The sequence below is a fragment of the Astyanax mexicanus genome, chromosome 22 (assembly GCF_023375975.1).
Source record: "Astyanax mexicanus isolate ESR-SI-001 chromosome 22, AstMex3_surface, whole genome shotgun sequence".
NCBI lineage: Eukaryota > Metazoa > Chordata > Actinopteri > Characiformes > Acestrorhamphidae > Astyanax > Astyanax mexicanus.
The window spans coordinates 3312292-3336518 of NC_064429.1; the positions used below are offsets into that span (position 1 = coordinate 3312292).

The 24227-nt window shown below is 41.0% G+C and overlaps 2 protein-coding genes across 5 annotated transcripts in view; one reads left to right on the forward strand and one right to left on the reverse strand.

Annotated features, from left to right (window-relative positions):
• The window catches only part of clip1a (CAP-GLY domain containing linker protein 1a), a 70688-nt gene extending 63886 nt beyond the window's left edge, over positions 1 to 6802 (forward strand). For all 4 annotated transcript variants that reach the window (XM_049470237.1, XM_049470238.1, XM_049470239.1 and 1 more), the window contains 2 exons: positions 2054 to 2181; positions 5897 to 6802. In XM_049470237.1, coding sequence (XP_049326194.1) covers positions 2054 to 2181; positions 5897 to 6125 — 357 coding nt within the window. In that variant the 3' untranslated portion in view covers positions 6126 to 6802. The remainder of the gene's footprint in view (positions 1 to 2053; positions 2182 to 5896) is intronic.
• Positions 6803 to 9698: 2896 nt separating this feature from the next.
• Positions 9699 to 24227, reverse strand: part of kntc1 (kinetochore associated 1) — a 60061-nt gene continuing 45532 nt past the window's right edge. The window contains exons 52-61 of the mRNA XM_022666854.2: positions 16246 to 16381; positions 15972 to 16067; positions 14967 to 15023; positions 14817 to 14871; positions 14643 to 14706; positions 12877 to 13006; positions 11688 to 11777; positions 11437 to 11591; positions 9983 to 10085; positions 9699 to 9827 (exon numbers count right to left, since the gene is read on the reverse strand). Of these exons, the coding sequence (XP_022522575.2) occupies positions 9780 to 9827; positions 9983 to 10085; positions 11437 to 11591; positions 11688 to 11777; positions 12877 to 13006; positions 14643 to 14706; positions 14817 to 14871; positions 14967 to 15023; positions 15972 to 16067; positions 16246 to 16381 (934 nt within the window). The 3' untranslated portion in view covers positions 9699 to 9779. The remainder of the gene's footprint in view (positions 9828 to 9982; positions 10086 to 11436; positions 11592 to 11687; positions 11778 to 12876; positions 13007 to 14642; positions 14707 to 14816; positions 14872 to 14966; positions 15024 to 15971; positions 16068 to 16245; positions 16382 to 24227) is intronic.

Genomic DNA, 24227 nt, shown 5'->3' on the forward strand with positions numbered 1-24227 from the left:
TTAAAACCTTGTCAAAGATGCAGCTGTAACTGGCCTTCCAGAAATGGTTTTATCTCTAACCAGTGTTTTAGACCCTATCAAAAATGGCACTATAGATTTTTGGACAAAAAGGGTCAGTTATGCTCGATTACTTTCCAAATGAACATGGAGCTCTAAATAAAACAGTGAGATTAGCAGGTAAAAGTATCCAATGTAATATGTGAAAACTTACATTTTGATTGTTTATTAATGAAGTTATCATTGGCATATTGCCAATGCCAAACAAAGAAAGCAAGAATTCAGAATATATAGTCTGTGTATAATTCATGTGAAATTTCATATTTCATTTTCTGTGAAACTGTGAAACTGCATCAGAACTTTATGCATTGCTTGTATTTTTTTTTTTATTTGTTGGAGGATTCTATATTAAGTTCCTGTTTGACCTGTCGCCATATCATTATCGACCATTGATTAATGACGTCAATAATTTTTCCTGAAATTGATATTGCCCGTGGTGTTTAATTCTGTGAATTAAACAAAAATATTTATAGTTTGCCACGCTGCTCTGTTCTCTTTCCTGCGCTCTGTGCTCTGTTTGTGTTACTCTCCCTCTCAATTACACACACACACACACACTTCAGCTTACTATATATGGTGAAATAATTTGAAATGAAAATCTTTTTTGTCATTTTTCCTGGGACAATACATCCATTAAACATGATCTTGTCAGGCTAGTCCCTGTAGTTTTAATCCACTGTTTTGTCTTTTCCCTTCTTTCTCTCTCTTCCTCCTTCATGATGGCACTGCTTCCCTCAATCAGGCAGTGGTTTGTAAAAGTGTCTCCTTCACTTCCTTTGTGCATGTGCTGCACTTTCTTTCTGTTTGCTTCAGGGCTGCCAAATCCTATCAGAAGGGATATTTCCCCTCTTTCTGTGGCCGTTTTCACCCCCAAATATTACAGCATTTTACCAGTTACCAAAAGAATGAATCTGTGGCAGCTTGTTTACCTGCTTTTTTAAACAGTCTGTAAAAATATATATATTGACTCTTTTTTAAGAAGAACAAGAAGTTAGCGAAGACATTGTTGTGACTAACAATGTGTTTTTATATAATAATATTTCTTACATATATGTTATGTAGTATTTTAATAAAGCAAGTGATTATTCCAACAATAACTAGTTTATACTGATACATTACAAACCTGGATATTGTGTTACATTATTTTTTGCTCCTGTTTGTGGCAGTGATGATATTTAAAGCACAAAATGTGTGATGTGCTTTTGATTTGCTACCCCACCCTCTCGTTAATAAGCTGCATATGTGCACTCTGCTGTGTTTCTCCATCCACACTTTTTGTGCACTTTAAAAATGTGCCCGAAAAAAACCTGGATGGAAAATATATATCAAAGATTTTTACGCTAAGACTTATGTAGGAGATACCAGAGTGTGAGAAAGAATGGCGATTTTTTTAAAATGATTTTTAAACGATTTTTTTAAGCTGTATGCACCTCTGGTAGAATGCATCCCACTACACTAACATTAACTAATACTTCCCTATACTGCCACATACATCCTATTACCCTGTACTACTCTAACATAAACAGCCTATAGTTGTCTTTACTGCCCTATACAGTGCCTTGCAAAAGTATTCATACACCTTGAACTTTTGATATTATTAGTCAAGATGATTGTGATTTGTTTCATCCTGCTGATGATTCTTTTCCTGTTCTATATGATTCATCTTACAAATATAAAAGCAAAATTGCTTGCTAGATTAGTAGGCATGCTAACTGGTCACGCTGATACACGGACACGACACAACAACACAAGTGGCTTTAAACACGACCACAAGAGACACTTGTAGGCAGCCAGTGTGAACCCTGGTTTAGACAGAGCGACTGAGCCGGGACTTCATCAGCAGTGTTTTTGCGTTTACTGAGTTACTAAAATCCTATTCAGAATATCCAGGTTTTATTTTCAGTGCTGCTTCTGCCCCAGTACTGGTGAAAGTCTCTGTACAGCACTGCGCTGAGTTCAGACTTTACATTAATGAAGCCGTTTCTTTCTGCCACAGATTGAATTCCTGAACTCTGTGATTGTGGACCTGCAGCGCAAAAATGAGGAACTGAAAGGTAAACTGGAGAAGATGGCTGAGGCAGCGCTGAATGGAAACACTGCCAGCGAGATGGATAATCATGACAGGTACTCTCTCCATTTTAAATTTCTATTATTAGAATCCCATACACTGTTTGGTGGCTCTACTGTGTCGGTGTTTAGAGACTGTAGCCCGTCTGCAGCAGTTACAGTTTCTGCAAACTGTCCTCTAGCTCTTCATCAGTCTTCATTCATCAGTCTGTATCTGCCCTTGGATGGATATTGTTGGGACTGGTGCACTCAGAACTCTGATAACCAAAGTGATATAACAGCATTATTTGCACTTCAGTAACAGGACTTTTATTATTTTAACTTTAAATCAGTGGCTCTTTAATACTGGCTCATATACCACACCTTAAATATGATCAACATCATTGCTGTCCAATGAAAAACAAGTAACTCCTTACGTACATAATTTGAACATAAACTGTCACTTACACTGGACATGTTTGTTTTGATGGATCTATCTATCTAGCTATCTTTCTCTCTCTATCTCTCTCTTTATCTCTATCTATCTAGATAGTCATCTATCTATCCATCTATCTAGCTATCTCTCTATCTAGCTATCTATCTATCTATCTAGCTATCTATCGATATATCTAGCTAGCTAGCTATCTCTCTATCTATCTAACTAGCTATCTCTTTATCTATTGTAGTATCTTGAGCTGTGATGCCATGTAGATGCATGAAATAAGTCTTCGCTGATACTGTTCTTTGTATATAAGAAAATTTATTACAGAAAAAAGAATAATTAGTACAAAAGATAACAGCATCATTAACAAGCAAACCGGTTTTGCTTGGAGAGAGGTTTCCCCAATCTGATCCCAAAGCTCTCTGGCTGGAATTGCTGAAGTCCAGCCTTTATGTTTGAAAAACACCTCACAGCTGGAAACACTTAACATACGCTCCTATAGCGCACATACATAGAACATACACAAGTTAGTCTGACGCAATGCATGGGAGGGGAAAGAAGTGCTCCCCCACACTAGCCTATGCTTGAAAAACAAATGTGTTTAAGTTAGGGCTAACTCCATCTGTTCCCTGTGGTCCAGTGGTCATTCTGTGTGGAAAATATATATGATAATGGTGAATATGGTGAATATCCCATGTGTTTACAACTGTGTATGCTCAAATATATTTTCCACACAGAATGACCACTGGACCACAGGGAACAGATGGAGTTAGCCCTAACTTAAACACATTTGTTTTTCAAGCATAGGCTAGTGTGGGGGAGCACTTCTTTCCCCTCCCATGCATTGCGTCAGACTAACTTGTGTATGTTCTATGTATGTGCGCTATAGGAGCGTATGTTAAGTGTTTCCAGCTGTGAGGTGTTTTTCAAACATAAAGGCTGGACTTCAGCAATTCCAGCCAGAGAGCTTTGGGATCAGATTGGGGAAACCTCTCTCCAAGCAAAACCGGTTTGCTTGTTAATGATGCTGTTATCTTTTGTACTAATTATTCTTTTTTCTGTAATAAATTTTCTTATATACAAAGAACAGTATCAGCGAAGACTTATTTCATGCATCTACATGGCATCACAGCTCAAGATACTACACTATCTATCTATCTATCTAAATAGTTAGCTATTTCTCTATCTATCTATCTAGATAGATAGCTAGCTAGTCATATATCTATCTATCTATCTCTCTATCTCTCTATCTATCTATCTAGTTAGCTATCTTTTTATCTATCTAGCTAGTTATCTCTCGATCTCTCTATCTAGCTAGCTATATCTCTATCTATCTATCTATCTATCTATCTATCTATCTATCTATCTATCTATCTATCTATCTATCTATCTCTCTTTATCTATCTAGGTAGCTAGCTAGTCATCTATCTATCTATCTCTTTATCTATCTAGCTAGCTATCTCTCGATCTCTCTATCTATCTATCTAGATAGCTAGCTAGACCTCTATCTATTTATCTCTCTATCTAGCTAGCTATCTCTATCTATCCATCTATCTATCTAGCTATCTCTCTATCTAGCTATCTATCTATCTATCTAACTAGCTATCTCTCCATCTAGCTATCTATCTATCTCTCTATCTATCTAACTAGCTATCTCTTTATATATCTATCTATCTATCTAGCTATCTCTATCTATCTATCTAGCTAGCTAGCTAGCTAGCTCTCTCTCTCTCTCTCTAGATAGATAGCTAGTCATATATCTATCTATCTATCTCTCTATCTAGCTAGCTATCTCTTTATCTGTCTATCTAGCTAGCTATATCTCTATCTATTTATCTCTCTATCTAGCTATCTATCTCTCTTGCTAGATATCTCTCTAGCTAGATATCTCTCTCTCTCTATCTAGCTAGCTATCTCTATCTATCCATCTATCTATCTCTCTATCAAGCTATCTATCTATCTAGCTATCTATCTAGCTATCTTTCTCTTTATCTATCTATCTATCTATCTATCTATCTATCTATCTATCTATCTATCTATCTATCTATCTATCTATCTATCTATCTAAATAGCTAGCTATTTCTCTATCTCTCTCTCTATCTATATAGCTAGCTATCTGTCTGTCTAGCTAGCTATCTCTATCTCTCTCTCTAGCTATCTATCTATCTATCTCTTTATCTATCTAGATAGATAGCTAGCTAGTCATATATCTATCTATCTATCTCTATCTGTCTGTCTGTCTATCTATCTATCTGTCTATCTATATCTACCTATCTATCTCTCTATCTAGCTATCTCTCTAGCTAGCTATCTTTTTATCTATCTAGCTAGCTCTATCTATCTATCTATTTATCTCTCTATCTAGCTAGCTCTATCTCTATCTATTTATCTCTCTATCTAGCTAGCTATTTCTCTATCTGTCTAGCTATCTATCTCTTTATCTATCTATCTAGATAGTTAACTATCTATCTCTCTTTATCTATCTAGATAGCTAGCTAGTCATCTATCTATCTATCTATCTATCTATCTATCTATCTATCTATCTATCTATCTCTCTATCTAGCTATCTCTCTAGCTAGCTATCTCTCTAGCTAGCTATCCTTTTATCTATCTAGCTAGCTCTATCTCTATCTATTTTTCTCTCTATCTAGCTAGCTATTTCTCTATCTGTCTAGCTATCTATCTATCTATCTATCTATCTCTCTATCTAGCTATCTCTCTAGCTAGCTATCTATTTTTCTCTCTATCTAGCTAGCTATTTCTCTATCTGTCTATCTATCTATCTATCTATCTATCTATCTATCTATCTATCTATCTCTCTATCTAGCTATCTCTCGATCTATCTATCTCTCGATCTATCTATCTATCTCTCGATCTATCTATCTATCTCTCGATCTATCTATCTATCTATCTATCTATCTATCTATCTATCTATCTATCTATCTATCTATCTATCTATCTATCTATCTAGATAGATAGCTAGCTAGTCCTCTATCTAGCTAGCTATATCTCTATCTATTTATCTCTCTATCTAGCTAACTATCTCTCTAGCTAGCTAGTTCTCTATATATCTAGCTAACTGCTGAAAATGAAGGCAGTGCTTGATTTTTGAATGTGACCCTTTTTCACTGCATTTCTGAACTTTCTCAAATTATCGCCCACAAGATTGACAGTCATGTGATCTGTCATTTTTTTTATTAATGAAATAAGTTTTTCAAGTTTGCTGTATGAGTCAGCGTCAGCTTAGAAAAGTAGTAAAAGGCCTGAGATGACTCTTTAATGTGAAATCCGTGTTCAGTATTGTGGTTTTATTTACTGCAGCTGTGCTGACGTGCTGTTTCTCTGTGTGCAGTCTGGCCGAGGCTAAAACCAAAAAGAAACCCCCTCCACGTCTCTTCTGTGATATCTGTGACTGCTTCGACCTGCACGACACAGAGGACTGTCCCACGCAGGAGCAGATGCCCGAGTCCCCCCCGCACACCACCTACCACGGCAGCCCCAACGACGAGAGGCCTTACTGCGACATCTGCGAGGTGTTCGGCCACTGGACCGACTCCTGCAACGACGACCAGACCTTCTGAACCCCGCCCCCTCCCTCCCCCGTTATTTAATACCTGCAGCACCACACGCGCCTTCAGAAACACACTGCACAAGTGTGCTCATCTGTGTGTAGTGTGTGTGTGTGTGTGTTTTTGTTTGTCCACTGGTTTTCCACACCACGCAGCACAGTCCTCAGTTTATAATATATAAATCAGCTTGTTTCTATGATTTAACTGGTTAAGGTCAGATACCTGATATTGCTGTATTTCTCAATCAGAGAACGTTTAAATCTGCCGTTCTTCTACAAACGGTTAAAAACACCGTTTTCATCGTTTTTTTGTAAAACCCAGTATATATATATATATAATTTGACGGATAATGAAGATGAATGGTTTTATCTATTTACGGTATGATGGAGATGTAGAGAGGAGGAGTCTGCTTTAATCCAACAGTGCGTTCTGTAAACTGTTCAATAACACAAAGGGCACAGAATTCTCCTGAATGTTGAATAAACGGCGGGAAAAGGCGCTCTCTAATCCTGATGCACTTTACTCCCTGATCCTCTTTCCCATTTCTAGCGCTCTGTAGAACAAGAAGACCGTTCCAATACAAGCAGAATGTTCTTCAAGATCATATCAATGCTGTTACTTTATAGTGATTGTCTTTTGGAATATTATATCTGTACAAAAATAAAGAAATAAATATTGTTTAAAATATGCTTTATTGTTTTGAGGAGTCATTTGTAATGAAACCCTGAAGAAATTCAACACAAGATACTGTCTTAAATGATAAAGTAAAGGTCTTTTGGTGCTGTATAGAACAGTCTACATTAATCTGGAGAAACTGTGTGAAGAGCTCTCCTGACATCTGAAAAGTTCTTTAAGCTCTCATGGTTCCCTACTGAACTATTGCTGTTCTAGAAGAAACATTAAAGGTCACAAGATCATAATATAGCCACAAGCGGCAATCAGCGGGTTCAAGCACCAACTGGTACAATGGTGCCTACTAGAGCACAGGATGCTGATGTGTAAGAAAGTCTAATATAATTTGAGTCACTTTGTCACATTTATAGATTATCAAAAGTCTTTCACCTGTTATTAATGTTATTAACCAAAGTGCCCTTTTGAAACTGAAAGTGCCCTCAACAACTGAATAAGAACCACCAGGAGTGAAGGCATAAAGTTATCCAAAAGCAGTGTGTAAGACTGGTGGAGGAGAACATGATGCCAAAATGCATAAAAACTGTGATTAAAAACCACCAGGGTTATTCCACCAAATATTGATTTCTGAACTCTTAACTGAAACTTTATGAATATGAAGTTGTTTTCTTTGCATTATTTGAGGTCTGAAAGCTCTGCATCTTTTTTGTTATTTCAGCCATTTCTCATTTTCTGCACATAAATGCTATATGCTCTTTTTTTATTTGGAATTTAGGAGAAATGTTGTCTGTAGTTTATAGAATAAAACAATATTCATTTTATTTAAACATAAATAGCAAAGAAACTGAAGCTGTATATATATATATATATATATACATACATACATACACATACACGTATACATACACATACACATACACATATACATATACATATATATACATATACACATATATACATATCCATATATATAGTATATGGGATGTCTGAATTTTTATCAGCACTGAAAAGCACAAAGAGGTGTTTGACAACACCCTTTTTAAAGACATTTTCTCTTCAGTGTAAGACAACATGACCGCTTCCAGTATTTCAATATATGCAAACCAAACTGGTGCATAATCCCTGGTCTGTGCAGTAAAGAGGCCCAGGACCTAAAAGAAACCAGGTCTGTATCATGTAGCTCGCACCACCATGCTGTACTGTCTTCAGATACATCTCACATCAGCCCAGAAAATGTTTCTCCATTTCTCTTTAGGCCGGCTGATCTGTTCTTTAACAATTTGTTTTAAATTCAGTACATGTCTTTTTTAACAGTGGGCTTTACAGAGACTTAAATTAGCTTCACACATGCCTCTTCTAACTGCTCACAGTACTCACAGGTAACAGAGTCTGTTCTGATACTGACTGTCCTGGATCAAATGATAGTTTTCTGTTTTCTTCCACGTCTCTTTGGTTTTGCTCTTTATTTTAAAGCATTGAAGACTATCATTATCGGCACTTCTCTGTAAGTTTTACCCTCTCCAGTCAAAATTTTAATCAAAGTACCCTGTACTTCTGATCAATGTCTCAATCTACTCATATTTCTCAGAAATTAAAGGGGAAATGCATCTACAACATTTGCTGGATTCACCCTGCTGTTATTTTCAGCACAGCCATTTTAATTCATTATTCAAACACACTCAATGCTGATTCTGCTGGTTTTCTAAAGATCAAGTGCAACAACTGGCAAATAGTTTGTCAGGGGCTTTGTCTGGCCTGGGCTCCCGGGGCTTTAGCCCCGATTGATTATCCAGGAGCCCTGAAAAGTTTCGCTCAGCTCAGCTAAACTTTAAATGAGGAGACAGGCCACTGACCGCTGTGTGAATGGGAAATCTCTTAACGCCAATCATGGAGCCGCCGGTGTTCTGTCGAGTTATGCTACCTATCGATATGTGCTACTTTTTACTGTTTTCATGTGTTTTTTCTTAGAGGTGGGTAACCCGGTTTGGCAGTGGGTCAGTAATGGTGTGGGGAGGCATTTCTTTGGAGGGCCACACAGACCTCCATGTGATCACCAGAGGTAGCCTGACTGCCATTAGGTACCGGGATAAGATCCTCAGACTCATTGTGAGAGAATCTGCTGGTTCCTCCTGATGCAGGATAATGCTAGAGCTCATGTGGCTGCAGTGTGTCAGCAGTTCCTGCATGATGAAGGTGTTGTTGCTATGGACTGCCCCGCCCCGTTCCCCAGACCTGAATCCAATCCAGCACATCAGGAACATCATGTCTCGCTCCATCCACCAACGTCACGTTGCACCAGACTGTCCAGGAGTTACTGACGCTTCAGTCCAGGTCTGGGAGGAGATTCCTCAGGAGAACATCTGCCGCCCCATCAGGAGTCTCATCAGGAGCAGCCTCGTCTTGAGGAATTTCCACTGAAGTTAGATCAGCCTGTCATTTAAGTTTCCACTTTGATTTTGAGTTTGATTCTAAATCCTGACCTCCATGGGACAGTAATTTAGATTGATACATATAAATACTTTTATATGTGCTATTAGGATTAAAGAGTGTAATCTTTGATTCATCAGAATGGAGAATTGTGTTTCACCTGGTCTGAGAGCTCTTTACCCGCCTTTTACTGAGGAGGGGCTTCTACACCACACCGTATCTGGTGCACACTTGATAGTATTAGGTGCTCACCTGATGGTGCTGAATTCAGTACTGTTGGGATGAGCTGGGGGGTTGAGTGTGAGGTGCAAAAGATTTATTAATATTTGTAAGTGCTATCAAAAATTCACTGGATTGGTATTAACTTAAATACAGCTGTATAATGTAGGAGTATTTCAGTAATATTGTAGGTTAGTGTTTAGAAGTATTTCATTCTTTTTCTTTAAACTCACATTCTTATTGTTAATATTGTTAAAATAAAATGCAATCAATATTAAGAGCGAGGACATCAGAATCAGAGCATCAGGATTAGATACAAAACCTTTATTTAATACTCTTTTGTAAAGAAAAAAAGTGCAGTATATATACAGGGTCATTTTCCCTTTTCTCTCAGGGCTGGAGTTGGCCGTGTGATTCCATCGCTTGAGCCAAAAACTCCTGAAAAGTGGAAAGAAAATAATCATTTCTATTGCTCTTATGCCACGATGTGCAGCGCATATCAGTTAAAGGTTAAAGGTTAAAGGTTCCCTCCAGAACACAAAGAGTCTCTAAACATACTTTTGCATTTTACAGGAAAGAAAATGTTTCAGTACCTTGATGGGGTCAGAATAAGTTACTTTTGAAGGAGTTCTTGTTCCTGCTTTGAGCTCTTTACATCTCAGATACTCCTGAGCAAGACGAATGGCTTCTTCCTCCCTGGTGAAAGGAGAAAAACAATGTGGGGAAAAGAGCAGGGAAAAAAAGTGATCAACGTCATAGAAATGATATCGATTAAGAAACTGGTCAGTACTGCTCTGGATTGCTCAGTTATACTTTGTCAGATACAAAAAAAATCCATAATAAACTACTGTCCCCATATGACTACACTGTTTTTTGCAAAAAGACAAAGTTTAGCTTTTGGCTGTTAACATTAAAGCATTTAAGCTAGGGGTGTGACGAGACACTAATATCACGAGACGAGATGACACGATATTGGGTTCACCAGAACGAGACGAGATTTACAAATAAAATTTTAAAGAAAACCTCAAAAATAAAGAGTAGAGTTTTGTTTGACAAAATCACATAACGCAAACTTAACAGACTGGTTTCTCTCACACATTGATTCTATAAGAAATAGAAATAAGAATAAGAATAAAAAATAAAATAAAAAAAATAAAAAACTTTTCTAGGTCTTATATAGTGCAAAAAATATGATTTGTGTTTTTTTCTCCTAAATCTCTTGTAATTTAACTATGCAGAACCATAACCAGTCATATTAAGACTATGCTTGAAGTGAAACAGAGACAGAACATGTTTTTAAATACAGTACAGAGCTAAGGGATTAGTACAGCTGTCTATGAAACAGTCACGTGTAGGATTTACTTACAGTATTTATATATGGTTTGTGTCTTGTTGGTCACTCTGTTACCGTTTATTGTTTCCACTGGAGCCAAAAATTCTGCCAGACATAGGCGCATAAGGGCGCTGCACTAAAGGGGGCGCCAAATAAAAAAAGCCCCAAATACATTTTCTCTCAGGAGAAACAGCCAATCAGCTTGCTGGTTTTGCGGAGCGCGGTGGGCTAGTAATGACAGAACGACATCTCCTCCCCGCCCTCCTCCCCGGGGGCGCTGACCATACACCACTAACAGTACTGCTGTGTTGCCAGATCCCACTTCAAAAGCCCACACTAAACTATTTTTTTCCCCCGCAAGACAGGTTAAAGCTTGACGAGAAATATTGTCACGTTTAATCTCGCCACACCCCTAGTTAAAGCACACAATTAATTTGGATTTTTTTTTTTTGTATAATTTTATTTCTAATTTTTCCCATTTTCTCCCCAATTTACACGGTCAATTACCCAACCCACTCATTAGGACTCCCCCTATCACTAGTAATGCCCCAACACACCAGGAGGGGGAAGACTAACTACCTACATATCTACTAAATATCCCACTAATGCCAACTAGCTCTGAGAAATTTAAATTGCACACTAAGCTAAAGTCTGGGTCTGAAGAGGTTATGATGATCTGATCAGTGAAGAGCAGTGTAAGATAAGATAACGTACCTGTTGTGCTTCACGAGGTGCTTGATCAGCTCGTTCACCTGCTCAGCGTGACCCTTAGAGGCGAAGTGAGTCATAAGACCCCCAAAGTGTTTGGTGTTAATGAGTCCCTGGTAGCGGCCATTTTGGAAAAGGAAGGTCAGCACTGTGTTTCTGACCTGTAGTTCAGAAGGATTAAAAAGAAGGGTAAACGTATTTAAAAAAGAAATCATAACTGAAAAAAATAAATAAATCTTTAAAAAATGATTATAAACCTGAGCAGGAATTCCAGCCAGCTCTCCAGTGTTCATGCTCTCCTCCAGCTGTTCCAGAATCACAGCAGGGTTACAGGACAACAGGAAGCTCTAATATATACAAACAAAGAGAAGATATTATACACAGATTTATTCACATTATTTTATCATTATCATTATTAACCATAGAAAAGTTTCTGTTTCAGAAATGATTGATTGAGTATGATCGTATGTAGTCTCGTCACAGTAGAATTTGATATGGATACTTTACATTACAATTATAGGTGTGCTATATTGTATTGTACGCATTATCGTCACAAAAACAGTAATAATAGTGATATTCTTAAAATCCGTCTATTTTGTATTTGTTTTGCTATTTATCTTTATTTAGTTTTAGTAGTATATTCTCAAAATTTACTTACACAACTTATAAATACATAATTACTTATATATAAAAAAAACAAATCATGCTGTCAAGAGTATTACCCTGAAATATCATGATTTTAATTCACATCTACCACATTTAATCACATTGCTCAACACTAGGGTCTGGCAATATGGCATTAAATAAGATGATATTTCAGAGTAATTTTGTGATAGTATTATTGGCAATATTAAAACAGAATAATATTTTATTCAATTTAAAAATATAACAAAATAACTGCTGAGGCTCAGGCTCTTATAATCCAGTGCGTCTTAAAGGAGCATTATGTGACACTAGTAAGGAACAGAGGAGTCACAATGTTTTCCTGGTTGGTGGTGGAGGGTTTGTAACTAAGTTAAGTAAGGCTAAGCTAAGTAAACAAAACTGTACTTCCTAAAAAATATATTTCTCCAAAAAGTTTCTGGAGATTTCTGGAGTGTACAAAAGGAAGAGAAACTGGTGGAGCTGTGGAGTGAGCAAAAGTGTCTCTTTGAAATGTCTTCCCATGTATACATATTTATACATATATATTTAAAACCATGCATACATATTTATACATATATATATTTAAACTTTTTGAAATCGTCTAGTGTATGATTAGCATTACTCGATTCAAACTGTCCACTTTTTAAAGTTATGGCCATCTTAGACAGGACAAAACAAAACAATATTAACATACAGATTCAGAGTAGAAAAATTCAGCTAAAAATATATTTGTGTATTTATGGCAGTGTGCCTAGTTTTGAAGCTCTTATTATCACCTGTGACGGGCAAACAAGAACTCACCTGGATTTGCTGTTGCCTCTTTTCTGCACAGGGGATCAGCAGGAGGGTCCCAAGAGAGTAGGCCATCAGATTAAACTGAGCGAAGCGCTTAGCGATCCCAATCAGATCCAGATTCAACAGAAACGGGCATCTGCAAATATTGGAGAAATCAAGTTCCTTATTACACTAAATATTAATATTAATATCAGAAATGCATCAGTCTGCATCTATTTGCAGAAAATGAGAAATGGTCAAAATAATAAAAGAGATGCAGAGCAAGTTCAAAGAAAACAAGTTCATATTCATTTAGAAACAACAATACTAAAATTTTAACTCAGGAAGAGTTCAAAAATTAATATTTGGTACAATAACCCTGGTTTTTAATCACAGCTTTCATGCGTCTTGGCATGATCTCCTCCACCAGTCCTACACACTGCTTTTGGGTGCCCTTATTTCACTCCTGACGCAAAAATTTAAGCAGTTCAGCTTGGTCTGATGGCTCATGTAAATCTATCGTCCTCTTGATTAGAGGTTTTGGGTTCAGGTCTGGAGATTGTGCTGACCATGACACTGTCTTGATCTGGTGGTCCTTCATCCACACCTTAATTGATCTAGCTGTGTGGAACTGAGCATTGTCCTGCTGGAAAAAAAAAACCACTCCTCGGAGTTGGGGAACATTGTGGATAATCTTGTATGCGGCTTGATTTATACGTCCTTCGCAAAGATGAACCTGCCCAATTCCAGCCTTGCTGAAGTATCCCCAGATCATCACTGATCCTCCATTAAATTTCACATTTAGGCCTGTACGCCTCTTCAGGTTGTCTAACCATTAGACGACCAGGTGTTGGGCAAAGCTGAAAACTGGATCATTAGAGAAGGTGATTTTACTCCAGTCCTAATGGTCTTTTGCAAACTTTAGCCTGGCTCTTCTTCGCTTCTTATTTTTTCTAGCTTTACATGACTAAAGCCCTGCCTCTAGGAGCCGGTTACTAACTGTTCTTGCCGTTCACTTCACCCCAGCTGCCATTCCTGACACTGGAATAAGAGGACGGTCATCTCGGTCAGTGGAGAGTCGATGTTGTCCTCTGCTGGTCTGTAGCTTTGTTGTTCCCAATATCTGCTGCTTGACCTTGTTGTAATGAACTGACGTTTTAGAAATGGATGAAAAAGGATGAAAGCAACATGACGTTCACTGTATCCCTCCGACAGTGAAGCCAGAATTGAGTCCTTCTTTTCCTCACTTAAGACTATTCTTTTTAACTGCTTTAGCATGGTTAATAGTTATTTTTTTATTCAAATTACATTTGAGCTATTCCCAGCCATCCAGCTTGTCCTGTTGCAAGAGAATCCCCACAGCAATCTCCTGATCATAGAGGCAGTGCTTTAGACTGCTGGACCACTTGAAGCTCATTGTGCTTCTTCCTTTTTATAGAAATAACTTAGAAATCGTTTTAAAATATGTAAAATTAACTCTTAATTTAAGGCCATAATGTATACATCAGTTGAGTCTTTTAAATCACTCAGAAAGTCAGCTGCTCCATGTCTGCACACATGGGATCCTTCACTTTGGAACAGCCGTCGATGTGGTAGTATCAGAGAAATGCAGAACACTTAAAGATGCGGTCTACACTTTAGAACACAGCTAAAGTGACACTGATACATTAACAGCACACCCTCGTGGACAGTTTTGGAGAGGGTAAATGCATGAGTGCATAAGTCTGTACACAAAAATCTGTGCTGTTTTTGCCTTTGTTTATCTGTTAGTGTAAGAAATGAAGCACAATTACTTCAGCAGAAGTGCAAACGTCCTGTAGAAGACGGCCTGCTGGTGGGGGCTTAGAGGAAGAGAGGCTGCAAACAAAGACAAATACAGAACATGTTTAGAATTATGCACAGATTAACAATTTACTTTAAAATAAAAGCACTTTTTACACAGAAACAAAACCTTGCATGACTCTTACCCGTCATGAAGGGGGCGAGGATCACACTGCGCCAGGTTCTGGAGAAACTCGCCACCTGTAGGAAATTATGAGACGGCTGCTGTTGTAAATTCAAACATTAAAAAACGTTGTACTAAAATGAAAACAGAGCGGATCAGAAGTCGTCATTACCTCTAAAAGACTGGGCACTCCTCTGAGAGTTTCCAGAATCTTCTGCAGATAGCTTATCTACACAGAGAGAATACATCTTTAATCATATTTGCAGTATCCCTCTTATATACTAGTGCATCTCAAAAACTAATAATATCATTGAAAAGTTACTTTATAACAGTAATTCAGTTTAAAATGTGAAACTCATATTAGATAGATGTATTACACACAGAGTGATCTATTTTAAGCGCTTATTTCTTTTATTGATGATTATGGCTTACAGCCAACGAAAACCCAAAAATCAGTGTCTCAGAAAATGTGAATATTATATAAGGCCAATTGGTACTTTTGGCAGTGTGGCAGTGTGCCAAGTCCTGCTAGAAAATGAAATCTGCATCTCCGTAAAATGTGTCAACAGAGGAAAGCATGTAGTGCTGTAAAATGTAGACACTGCACTGACTGACTGACGATCAGTGATGGTTTGTAGAGACATGTCATCTGCTGGTGTTGATCCACTGTGTTTTATTATCAAGTCTAAAGTCAGTGCAGTTTTGTTTTCCCACAAAATCTTACAGCACTTCATGCTTCCCTCTGCTGACAACTATGGAGATGTGGATTTCATTTACCAGCAGGACTTGGCACACTGCCCACACTGCCAAAAGTACCAATTGGTCTTTTATTATAATCTAATTTTGGCTTGTAAGCAATAATCATCAATACAACAATAAAAGAAATGAACACTTAAAATAGATCACTGTGTTTAATACATCTATATAATATACGAGTTTTACATTTTAAACTGAATTACTGAAATAAAGTAACTTTTCAATTACATTCTACTTTTTTTGAGATGCACTAGTATTAGCTCACAGTAACATCATTAATGCAGTGTAAATAAAGAATAAGGATGCACTGAAACTGGCTGGGGAAAAAAAAGAATATAGGCAAAGATCATATATTATAGAAACATGGAAATGAGCAGGTAAATTATTAGCTTGCATCACTGGAAATATCTGAATAACTTACCATATTAAACACCAGAAGCTTCTGCAGGATTCCGCTCCACAACTGAGTATCAAACACCTCGTACTCCAAACAAAGATCTGCCACCAGACGCACAGCCTACCCAGGGTAAAGAGATCACAGCTAAACAGGTCAGATTAAACTGTCTCCATTTCTCAGACTGCTGTTTATCATGTACACTGCTTAGGAGAGCTGGACCTCAGTATTACAAAAGAGGTAAAGCACCTCAAAGTCTGAATCTGTATGAAATTGATGAATTACAGCAAGCTGTTTCTACCTGAGGCTCATTACTGTGGTTCTTCCATAAACCCTTAATCATGCCTTCTTTAGGGCTGCTGTGGAACATCTCCAGGTTATATGGGATGTTGAGAGCTTCCAGTTGTGAAAGATAAACGTAGCATTTCAGATAGTATCTGTAACAGAAGATACATAGTGACTAATAACAAACAAGAACTGGACAGATGAAATGGAAAATTACACTCATTATTCAAAAAAAGCAAAATGTGAAAAAGTGAAAATGCCAACCCCATTACTGCTCTACACAGATTTATACATGATCTATATTCTCTCCATTTCGATAGGATTGATTTAACTGAGCAATCAAAATTCTTTAGAAATTTAGGATTTTATTAGTATTTATCCCCTGGCTTCAATTCTTTAATAAGCTTTTCTCAGAGTTCAAGTCAAGTCAAGTCAAGTAGTTTTATTACATTACATTACATTACATTACATTACATTTGGCAGACGCTTTTGTCCAAAGCGACTTACAATAGTCAAGTACAATGTAAAATAAGTTTAAAGGTAAAACATCTTTGGATAGGGATAAAAGGAGGTCAAAGGGGAATAATAGGATAGAGGAGTGAAGGAGGGGAAGAAGGAAATGAGGTTAGAAGTAGTTAGTGTGTTAGAGGTGTTAGGAGAGTAGGTGCTCTTTGAAGAGCTCTGTCTTCAGGAGTTTATTAAAGATAGTGAGAGATTCTCCTGATCTGGTAGTGGAAGGTAGTTTGTTCCACCATTGGGGAACTCTGTATGAGAACAGTCTGGATTGCTTTGTGTGAGTGTTTGTTTGGTAAAGCGAGGCGACGTTCATTGGAGGAGCGCAGCGGCCGGGAGGTGGCGTAAGCCTTCAGGAGCGAGTGCAGGTAGGAAGGAGCCTGTTCTGTCATCACCTTGTAGGCGATAGTAAGAGTTTTGAATTTGATGCGAGCAGCAACTGGTAGCCAGTGGAGCTCAATGAGCAGCGGGGTGACATGTGCCCGTTTTGGCTGGTTGAAGACCAGACGTGCTGCTGCGTTCTGGATCATCTGAAGTGGTTTTACTACACAGGCCGGGAGGCCAGTTAGCAGGGCATTGCAGTAGTCGAGGCGTGAGATTACGACCGCTTGCACCAGGAGTTGGGTGTCCTGTTGCGTCAAGAACGGTCTAATTTTTCGGATGTTATAAAGCGCAAAGCGGCAGGACCGAGCAACTGAGGCCACATGGTGCGTGAAGGAGAGTTGGTCATCAACCAGAACACCCAGGTTCCTAGCAACCTTTGTCGGTGAGAGAGAGAGAGACTCAATGCTTATAGAGAAGTTGTGTTGAAAAGATGGTTTTGCTGGTATAACCAGAAGTTCAGTCTTTGAGAGATTTAATTGAAGGTGATGCTCCTTCATCCATGAGGATATGTCAGAGAGACACTGCGATATCCGTGCAGAGATTGAGTGGTCTTCAGGTGAGAACGACAGGTATAGCTGGGTGTCATCAGCAAAGCAATGGTAGGAAAATCCGTGTGAGCGGACAACCTGACCAAGAGAGGTGGTGTATATGGAGAAGAGAAGGGGTCCCAGTACCGAACCTTGGGGAACCCCAGTGGATAAGAAGCGGGCTGAGGACAGCTGTCCTTGCCACGACACCTTGAACGAGCGCCCAGTGAGGTACGATCTGAACCATGACAGCACTGTGTCTGCGATCCCCATGTTTGAGAGTATAGTTAGGAGAAAGTCATGGTTGACTGTCAAATGCGGCCGAGAGGTCCAGCAGAATGAGCACTGAAGCGTTGAAAACTGCCAGAGCTGCAGGTCAGTCCTCAGTCACAGACAACAGAGCCGTCTCGGTAGAGTGTCCTTTTTTGAACCCAGATTGGTTCTGGTCCAGAAGGTCATTCTGGGAGAGGAAGCCAGAGACCTGATTTAGAACTGCTCTTTCTAATGTTTTAGAGAGAAAGGGTAGTAGTGAGACGGGTCTGTAGTTATCAACCTGGGCGGGGTTGAGAGAAGGCTTTTTAAGCAGTGGTGTCACATGTGCTTGTTTGAAAGCAGTTGGGAAAACACCAGAAGTTAAAGAGGCATTGATGGTGTGAGTGATAGCCGGAATGATTGCAGGTGCGATAGTTTGCAGTAGGTTTGAAGGAATTGGGTCAAGCGGACACGTAGTAGGACGGCTACGTGTTAGGAGAGCCAGTGTCTCGTTCTCAGTGAGAGGAGTGAACGAGGAGAAAGCAACGCCTTCGGTGGAGGGACACCGGGCAGTAGAGGATGCAGTAGAGGATGTAGTAGGACTGCTACATTGTGCATCAGTAAACTGGTTGCTGATGGCCGCCACTTGGCCAGTAAAGAATGAGGCAAGTGTTTCAGCCGTAAGGCATGTAGCCGGAGGAGGAGGTGGAGGGTTGAGTAGTGATTTAAATGTAGCAAATAGTTTCCGGGAGTCTGTGAGAGAGCAGAATTTATTGTGATAAAATTCAGCTTTAGCAGTAGTGAGGTTGGCTGAAAAAGAAGCCAGGAGCAGATGGTAATTTTTTAGGTCTGCTTGTTTTTTGTTTTTTTGCCATTTTCTTTCGGCAGCTCGGAGTTTGGAGCGTAGTTCCCTGAGTGTGTCATTTTTAAGCCATGGCTGCGGTTTGTTTGAGCTAATGGCTCGAGATGTAAGAGGACAGAGGTTGTCCAAACAGGAGCTTAGTGTGGAGCAGAGAGTGTCAGTGGCATCATTTACATTGAGTGATGAAAATGAGCCTGGTGGAGGCATATTGTCAGTCAACAGCGAGGAGTACTGGTCTGCTGAGAGATCTCGAAGATTTTGGCGGAACGAGACCATAGAAGGAGTAGCTGTGGTTTTATTTGAAATATGAACATTGAGTTTCATAAAGTAGTGATCTGAGACGTGCAAAGGAGTGACAGTTAGAGAGTCGGTGTCACAGTTACGAGTGAAGATCAGGTCTAGATGTTTGCCAGCTTTATGTGTTGGAGGGCTGGGGACCTGCTCCAGATCGAAAGACTGCATGAGGGATAGGAAGTCTGTGAAGCTGGTACTGTCATGGTGGATGTTCATATCCCCTAGAATGAGCATGGGACAATCTTGCTCAGGGATAGAAGACAGTAGCATGTCAAGTTCATGCGTGAATTCGCCCATTTGTCCAGGAGGACGGTAGAGAACAATAATGGCAAGTTTTGCTGGAGTATTAACCAGTGTGGCATGATACTCAAATGTATTGAATGTGTTTGCCGGTAATAGTGGAGTATGTTTTAAGCCATTAGCGATTAATAGGCCCGTTCCACCTCCTCGTCCAGAGAGACGAGAAGTGTGGGAGAAGGAATAATAATTGGAAAGAGCCGCCGGAGTAGCAGTATTTTCAGGTTTGATCCAAGTTTCAGTCAGTGCCAGCAGTTGTAATGACTGATGATTCGCATAAGAGGCGATAAAGTCTGCTTTATTAACAGCCGACTGGCAGTTCCATAGCCCAACAGAGAATGAGGTAGTAGTGGGCGTGGTTTGTTTTAGTGGACGCAGGTTAGTATGATCCTGGCGCCTGTTTGTGTTTTTACGCCTTCTGTGCGTGCCGGAAATAACTGAGATGTGTTGGGAGCACATTTTAGGAGGCAGTAGGACGGGCTGCCTTGTCAGTGTCCTTGCTCGGTGGACTCGCGCAGGTAGACTTGCAGGTCTTTACCCGCGTTGGTCTTCACACGAGAGGGTCTTCACACAACAGCTGACGCCTTCGGCTGACGCCTCGGCGAGTGTGAGTGACGAAGTAGGATTCTAGATTGCGCACAGCTGCGGGCGATATAGGAAATCCACGCCACCAGACTGTCTTTTAAAGCCGTGAGTAACGCCCCCGAGGTCCGCAAACAGGGAAAGTGTGAAAGAGGGGGTTTGCCACGCCCCGCTCAAGTGAGAATCGCCCAACCTTGTCCGAAAAAGCGCGCTGAAAAGCCCCATCCATCAGGCTGTGAGGATGCTGAACTCTCTTCCTGCTCTACCCCCCATCCCAATCCTGCCCCCAGCACACGCTCACTCAGCATCCTGACCCCCCCACTAATACAGTACTGAAACTCTGCACTACAATACACAAAGTACTGGTCCCTTCCAAACGGACTACACACCCAATACCTGCACTACTGATATACTTGCACTGTCAATTCACACTGCATATGCAGTACTGTCAATACTGCATATGTACAGGACATACAGAGAATTGAAATTACGTTACTCTCCTTCCCAACTTTACAGCAAGTAGAGATAATAGATATAATAAAGGAGAATGGGAGACACTATGGGTACAATACAGCAGGGACACAAATAGACATACATGAAACAGAAACAAGGTGCAGTGGTGTGGGGAGAAATAGATATATAAATATAAGTAAAAAAAAGAAATAGATATATAATATAAAAGAGTGGGAGACACTATATGTACAAAACAACAAGACACAATAAACATACGTAAGACAATAGTGCAATATTGATGGTGATTGAGATGGAATGACAGTATAAATAGTATATATCAGCAGGGCAAATATGGTATATGGTATATAGCTTAAGGCTGGTAAAGTGAATGAGTCCATAAAGTTCTTAAAGTTCACAGTTTTTGGGGAATTAAAGTGTGAATTGACAGTGCAAATATATCAGTAGTGCAGGTATTGGGTGTGTAGTCCGTTTGGAAGGGACCAGTACTTTGTGTATTGTAGTGCAGAGTTTCAGTACTGTATTAGTGGGGGGTCAGGATGCTGAGTGAGTGTGTGCTGGGGGCAGGATTGGGATGGGGGGTAGAGCAGGAAGAGAGTTCAGCATCCTCACAGCCTGATGGATGGGGCTGTCTCGCAGTCTGCTGGTCCTTGCCCTGAGTTTGCATGAATACTGAATAATCTGCCACTGGAGCTTCGAGACAGGCATCTTTATATTATAATCTCATTCTTAAAATTCTGTTTAATATTAAGGTTTTAAGATATAAAGATTTTAACATCGCTTAGCTCATTAGAGACAAACTTCTACTTAAAAAAAAAACAGCTTTCATTTTCAGGGGTTCTAAGACATGAAACTTGCATCTAATAACTATGCCAAATATGTCATGCAAATATTTACTGCATGTGGGCTGAATCACGTTTTCATTTATTTGCCCATGTTTTCCTTTTTGAGACCAATAAAAAAACTCAAATAAGATGAGTAAAATAAGATACCTATATTTTATCTGCCATCTCTGATCAATTTGCTATACATTTTAGAGTCCTGTCGTCATCACCTGCATGAGCTACATCTCCCTTTACTTCACATTAATTATTTCAGTTTGAACCAGTTTGGTTTTTAGTTTGGCGAGTTGTCTTTCCAGATGTTGTGCTGAATTGAGCTTAGCTAAGCTCAAGAGCTTAGACGCTACTTGAGCTTAGCCTGCTAAGAGACCCAGGCCGCCAGCCCGCGGTGTTTCCTGACGCCGGAGCCCAGCGGAAGTGCCATCGCAAGCGGTGCGAGCGTAAGCGGAAGCGCGGAAAAAGAGCCGGGATCCGCGCGAGGCTAAAGGCTAGTCCTAGCCGGCCGGCTATACCATCGCTCTTTCTGGCAAACGTCTGTTCCCTGGACAATAAACTGGACTACATCCGACTCCAGCGAACTACCCAGCGTGAGTTCAGAGACTGCTGTGTTTTGGTATTTGTGGAATCGTGGCTGAACAACAACATTCCGGACAGCGCCATTCAGCTAGCCGGGCTAACCGCGTTCAGAGTGGATAGAAGCGCGGCTCTATCCGGGAAGACCCGCGGTGGAGGCGTGTGTGTTTACATCAACACGGAATGGTGTAACAACGCTGTGACTGTCGCCAAACACTGCTCTCCGCTGGTGGAGTTCCTGATAGTCAAGTGCAGACCTTTTTATTTAGTACGGGAGTTCTCCGCCGTGCTAATAGCTGCTGTCTACATCCAACCCAGCGCTAGCATTGGTGCTAATGCTAAAGAGGCTCTGTGTGAACTCTATCGGACTATCAGCGATCTGCAAAACAAACACCCAGACGGACTGTTTATTATCGCCGGAGATTTCAACCACACAAATCTCAAGTCAGTGCTCCCTAAATTCCACCAACATGTGGACTTTGCAACTAGAGGAGCGAGCGCGCTGGATCTTGTTTACACAAACATCCCCAGCGCGTACCGGGCGGAGCCCCGCCCCCACCTCGCTTTCTCGGACCACATGTGTGTTTGGCTGACTCCAACATACACACCACTCATCAGACGCTCCAGACCAGTTCAGAAGCAGGTGAAAACCTGGCCGGCAGGCTCCATCTCTGCCCTTCAGGACTGTTTTGAGTGCACTGCATGGGATATGTTTAGGGAGGCTGCTACTGAAGGTGATTTTGTTGATTTGGAGGAGTATGCAGCATCAGTCACTGGCTACATCAGCAAGTGTATTGATGATGTCACTGTCTCCAAGACCATCACCACACGCCCAAACCAGAAGCCTTGGATGACTGCTGAGGTACGTGCGCTGCTGAGGACCCGCGACTCCGCCTTCAGAGTGGGTGACAAGGTGGCCCTGAGGAAAGCGAGAGCCGACCTGTCACGAGCCATCAGAGAGGCAAAGCGCGCACACGCCCAGAGAATCCACAGCCACTTCAAGGACACGGGTGACGCGCGGCGCATGTGGCAGGGCATCCAGGCAATCACCAACTACAGGACAATGCCACCGTCCTGTGAACGTGATGCCTCCCTCCCTGATGCCCTGAACAACTTTTATGCACGGTTTGAGGCACAAAACAACACAATGGTGAGAAAGACCATGCCCAAGCCGGACGAGCAGGTGTTGTGCCTGACTGCAGTGGACGTGAGGAACACTCTGCGCAGATTCAACCCACGGAAAGCTGCAGGACCAGACAACATCCCCGGCAGAGTGCTCAGGGAGTGCGCAGACCAGCTGACAGATGTTCTCACGGACATCTTCAACATCTCCCTGTGCAGCGCCACTGTCCCAACGTGCCTCAAGTCCACCACCATCGTTCCCGTGCCGAAGAAGTCCACAGTGTCCTGCCTCAATGACTACCGTCCCGTTGCACTTACACCCATCATCATGAAGTGCTTCGAAAGGCTAGTCATGAGGAACATCAAGACACAACTGCCCTCTTCACTGGACCCCCTGCAGTTTGCGTATCGTCCCAATCGCTCCACGGACGATGCCATCACCACCACCCTTCATCTCTCCCTCACCCACCTGGAGAAGAAGGACACTTACGTCAGAATGCTGTTTATAGACTTCAGTTCAGCATTCAACACCATCATCCCACAGAACCTCATCAGGAAGCTAAGCTCGCTCGGCCTCAACACCCCCCTCTGCAACTGGATCCTGGACTTTCTGACGGGGAGACCCCAGTCAGTCCGGTTCGGGGGCAGCACCTCCAGCACCATCACACTGAACACTGGGGCCCCCCAGGGCAGTGTCCTGAGTCCTCTGCTGTTCACCCTGCTGACTCATGACTGTGCTGCAAAACACAGTTCTAACAGCTTTATCAAGTTCGCCGATGATACAACCGTGCTGGGTCTCATCACCAAAGGCGACGAGTCAGCATACAGAGAGGAGGTGCAGCGGCTGACAGACTGGTGTACAGTCAACAACCTTCACCTGAATGTGGACAAGACAAAGGAAATGGTTGTTGACTTCAGGAGAGCACAACACACCCACTCTCCACTCAACATCGACGGGTCCTCTGTGGAGATTGTTAAGAGCACCAAGTTCCTTGGTGTCCACTTAGCAGATAACCTCACCTGGACCCTGAACACCAGCTCTACAGCCAAGAAAGCCCAGCAGCGTCTCTACTTCCTCCGGAAGCTGAGAAAGGCCCGTCTCCCTCCACCCATCCTCACACTCTTCTATAGAGGGACCATTGAGAGCATCCTGAGCAGCTGCATCACTGCCTGGTTTGGGACCTGTACCGTCTCTGACCGCAAGACCCTCCAGCGTATTGTGAGGACAGCTGAGAGGATCATCGGCGTCTCTCTCCCCTCCATCACGGACATTTACACC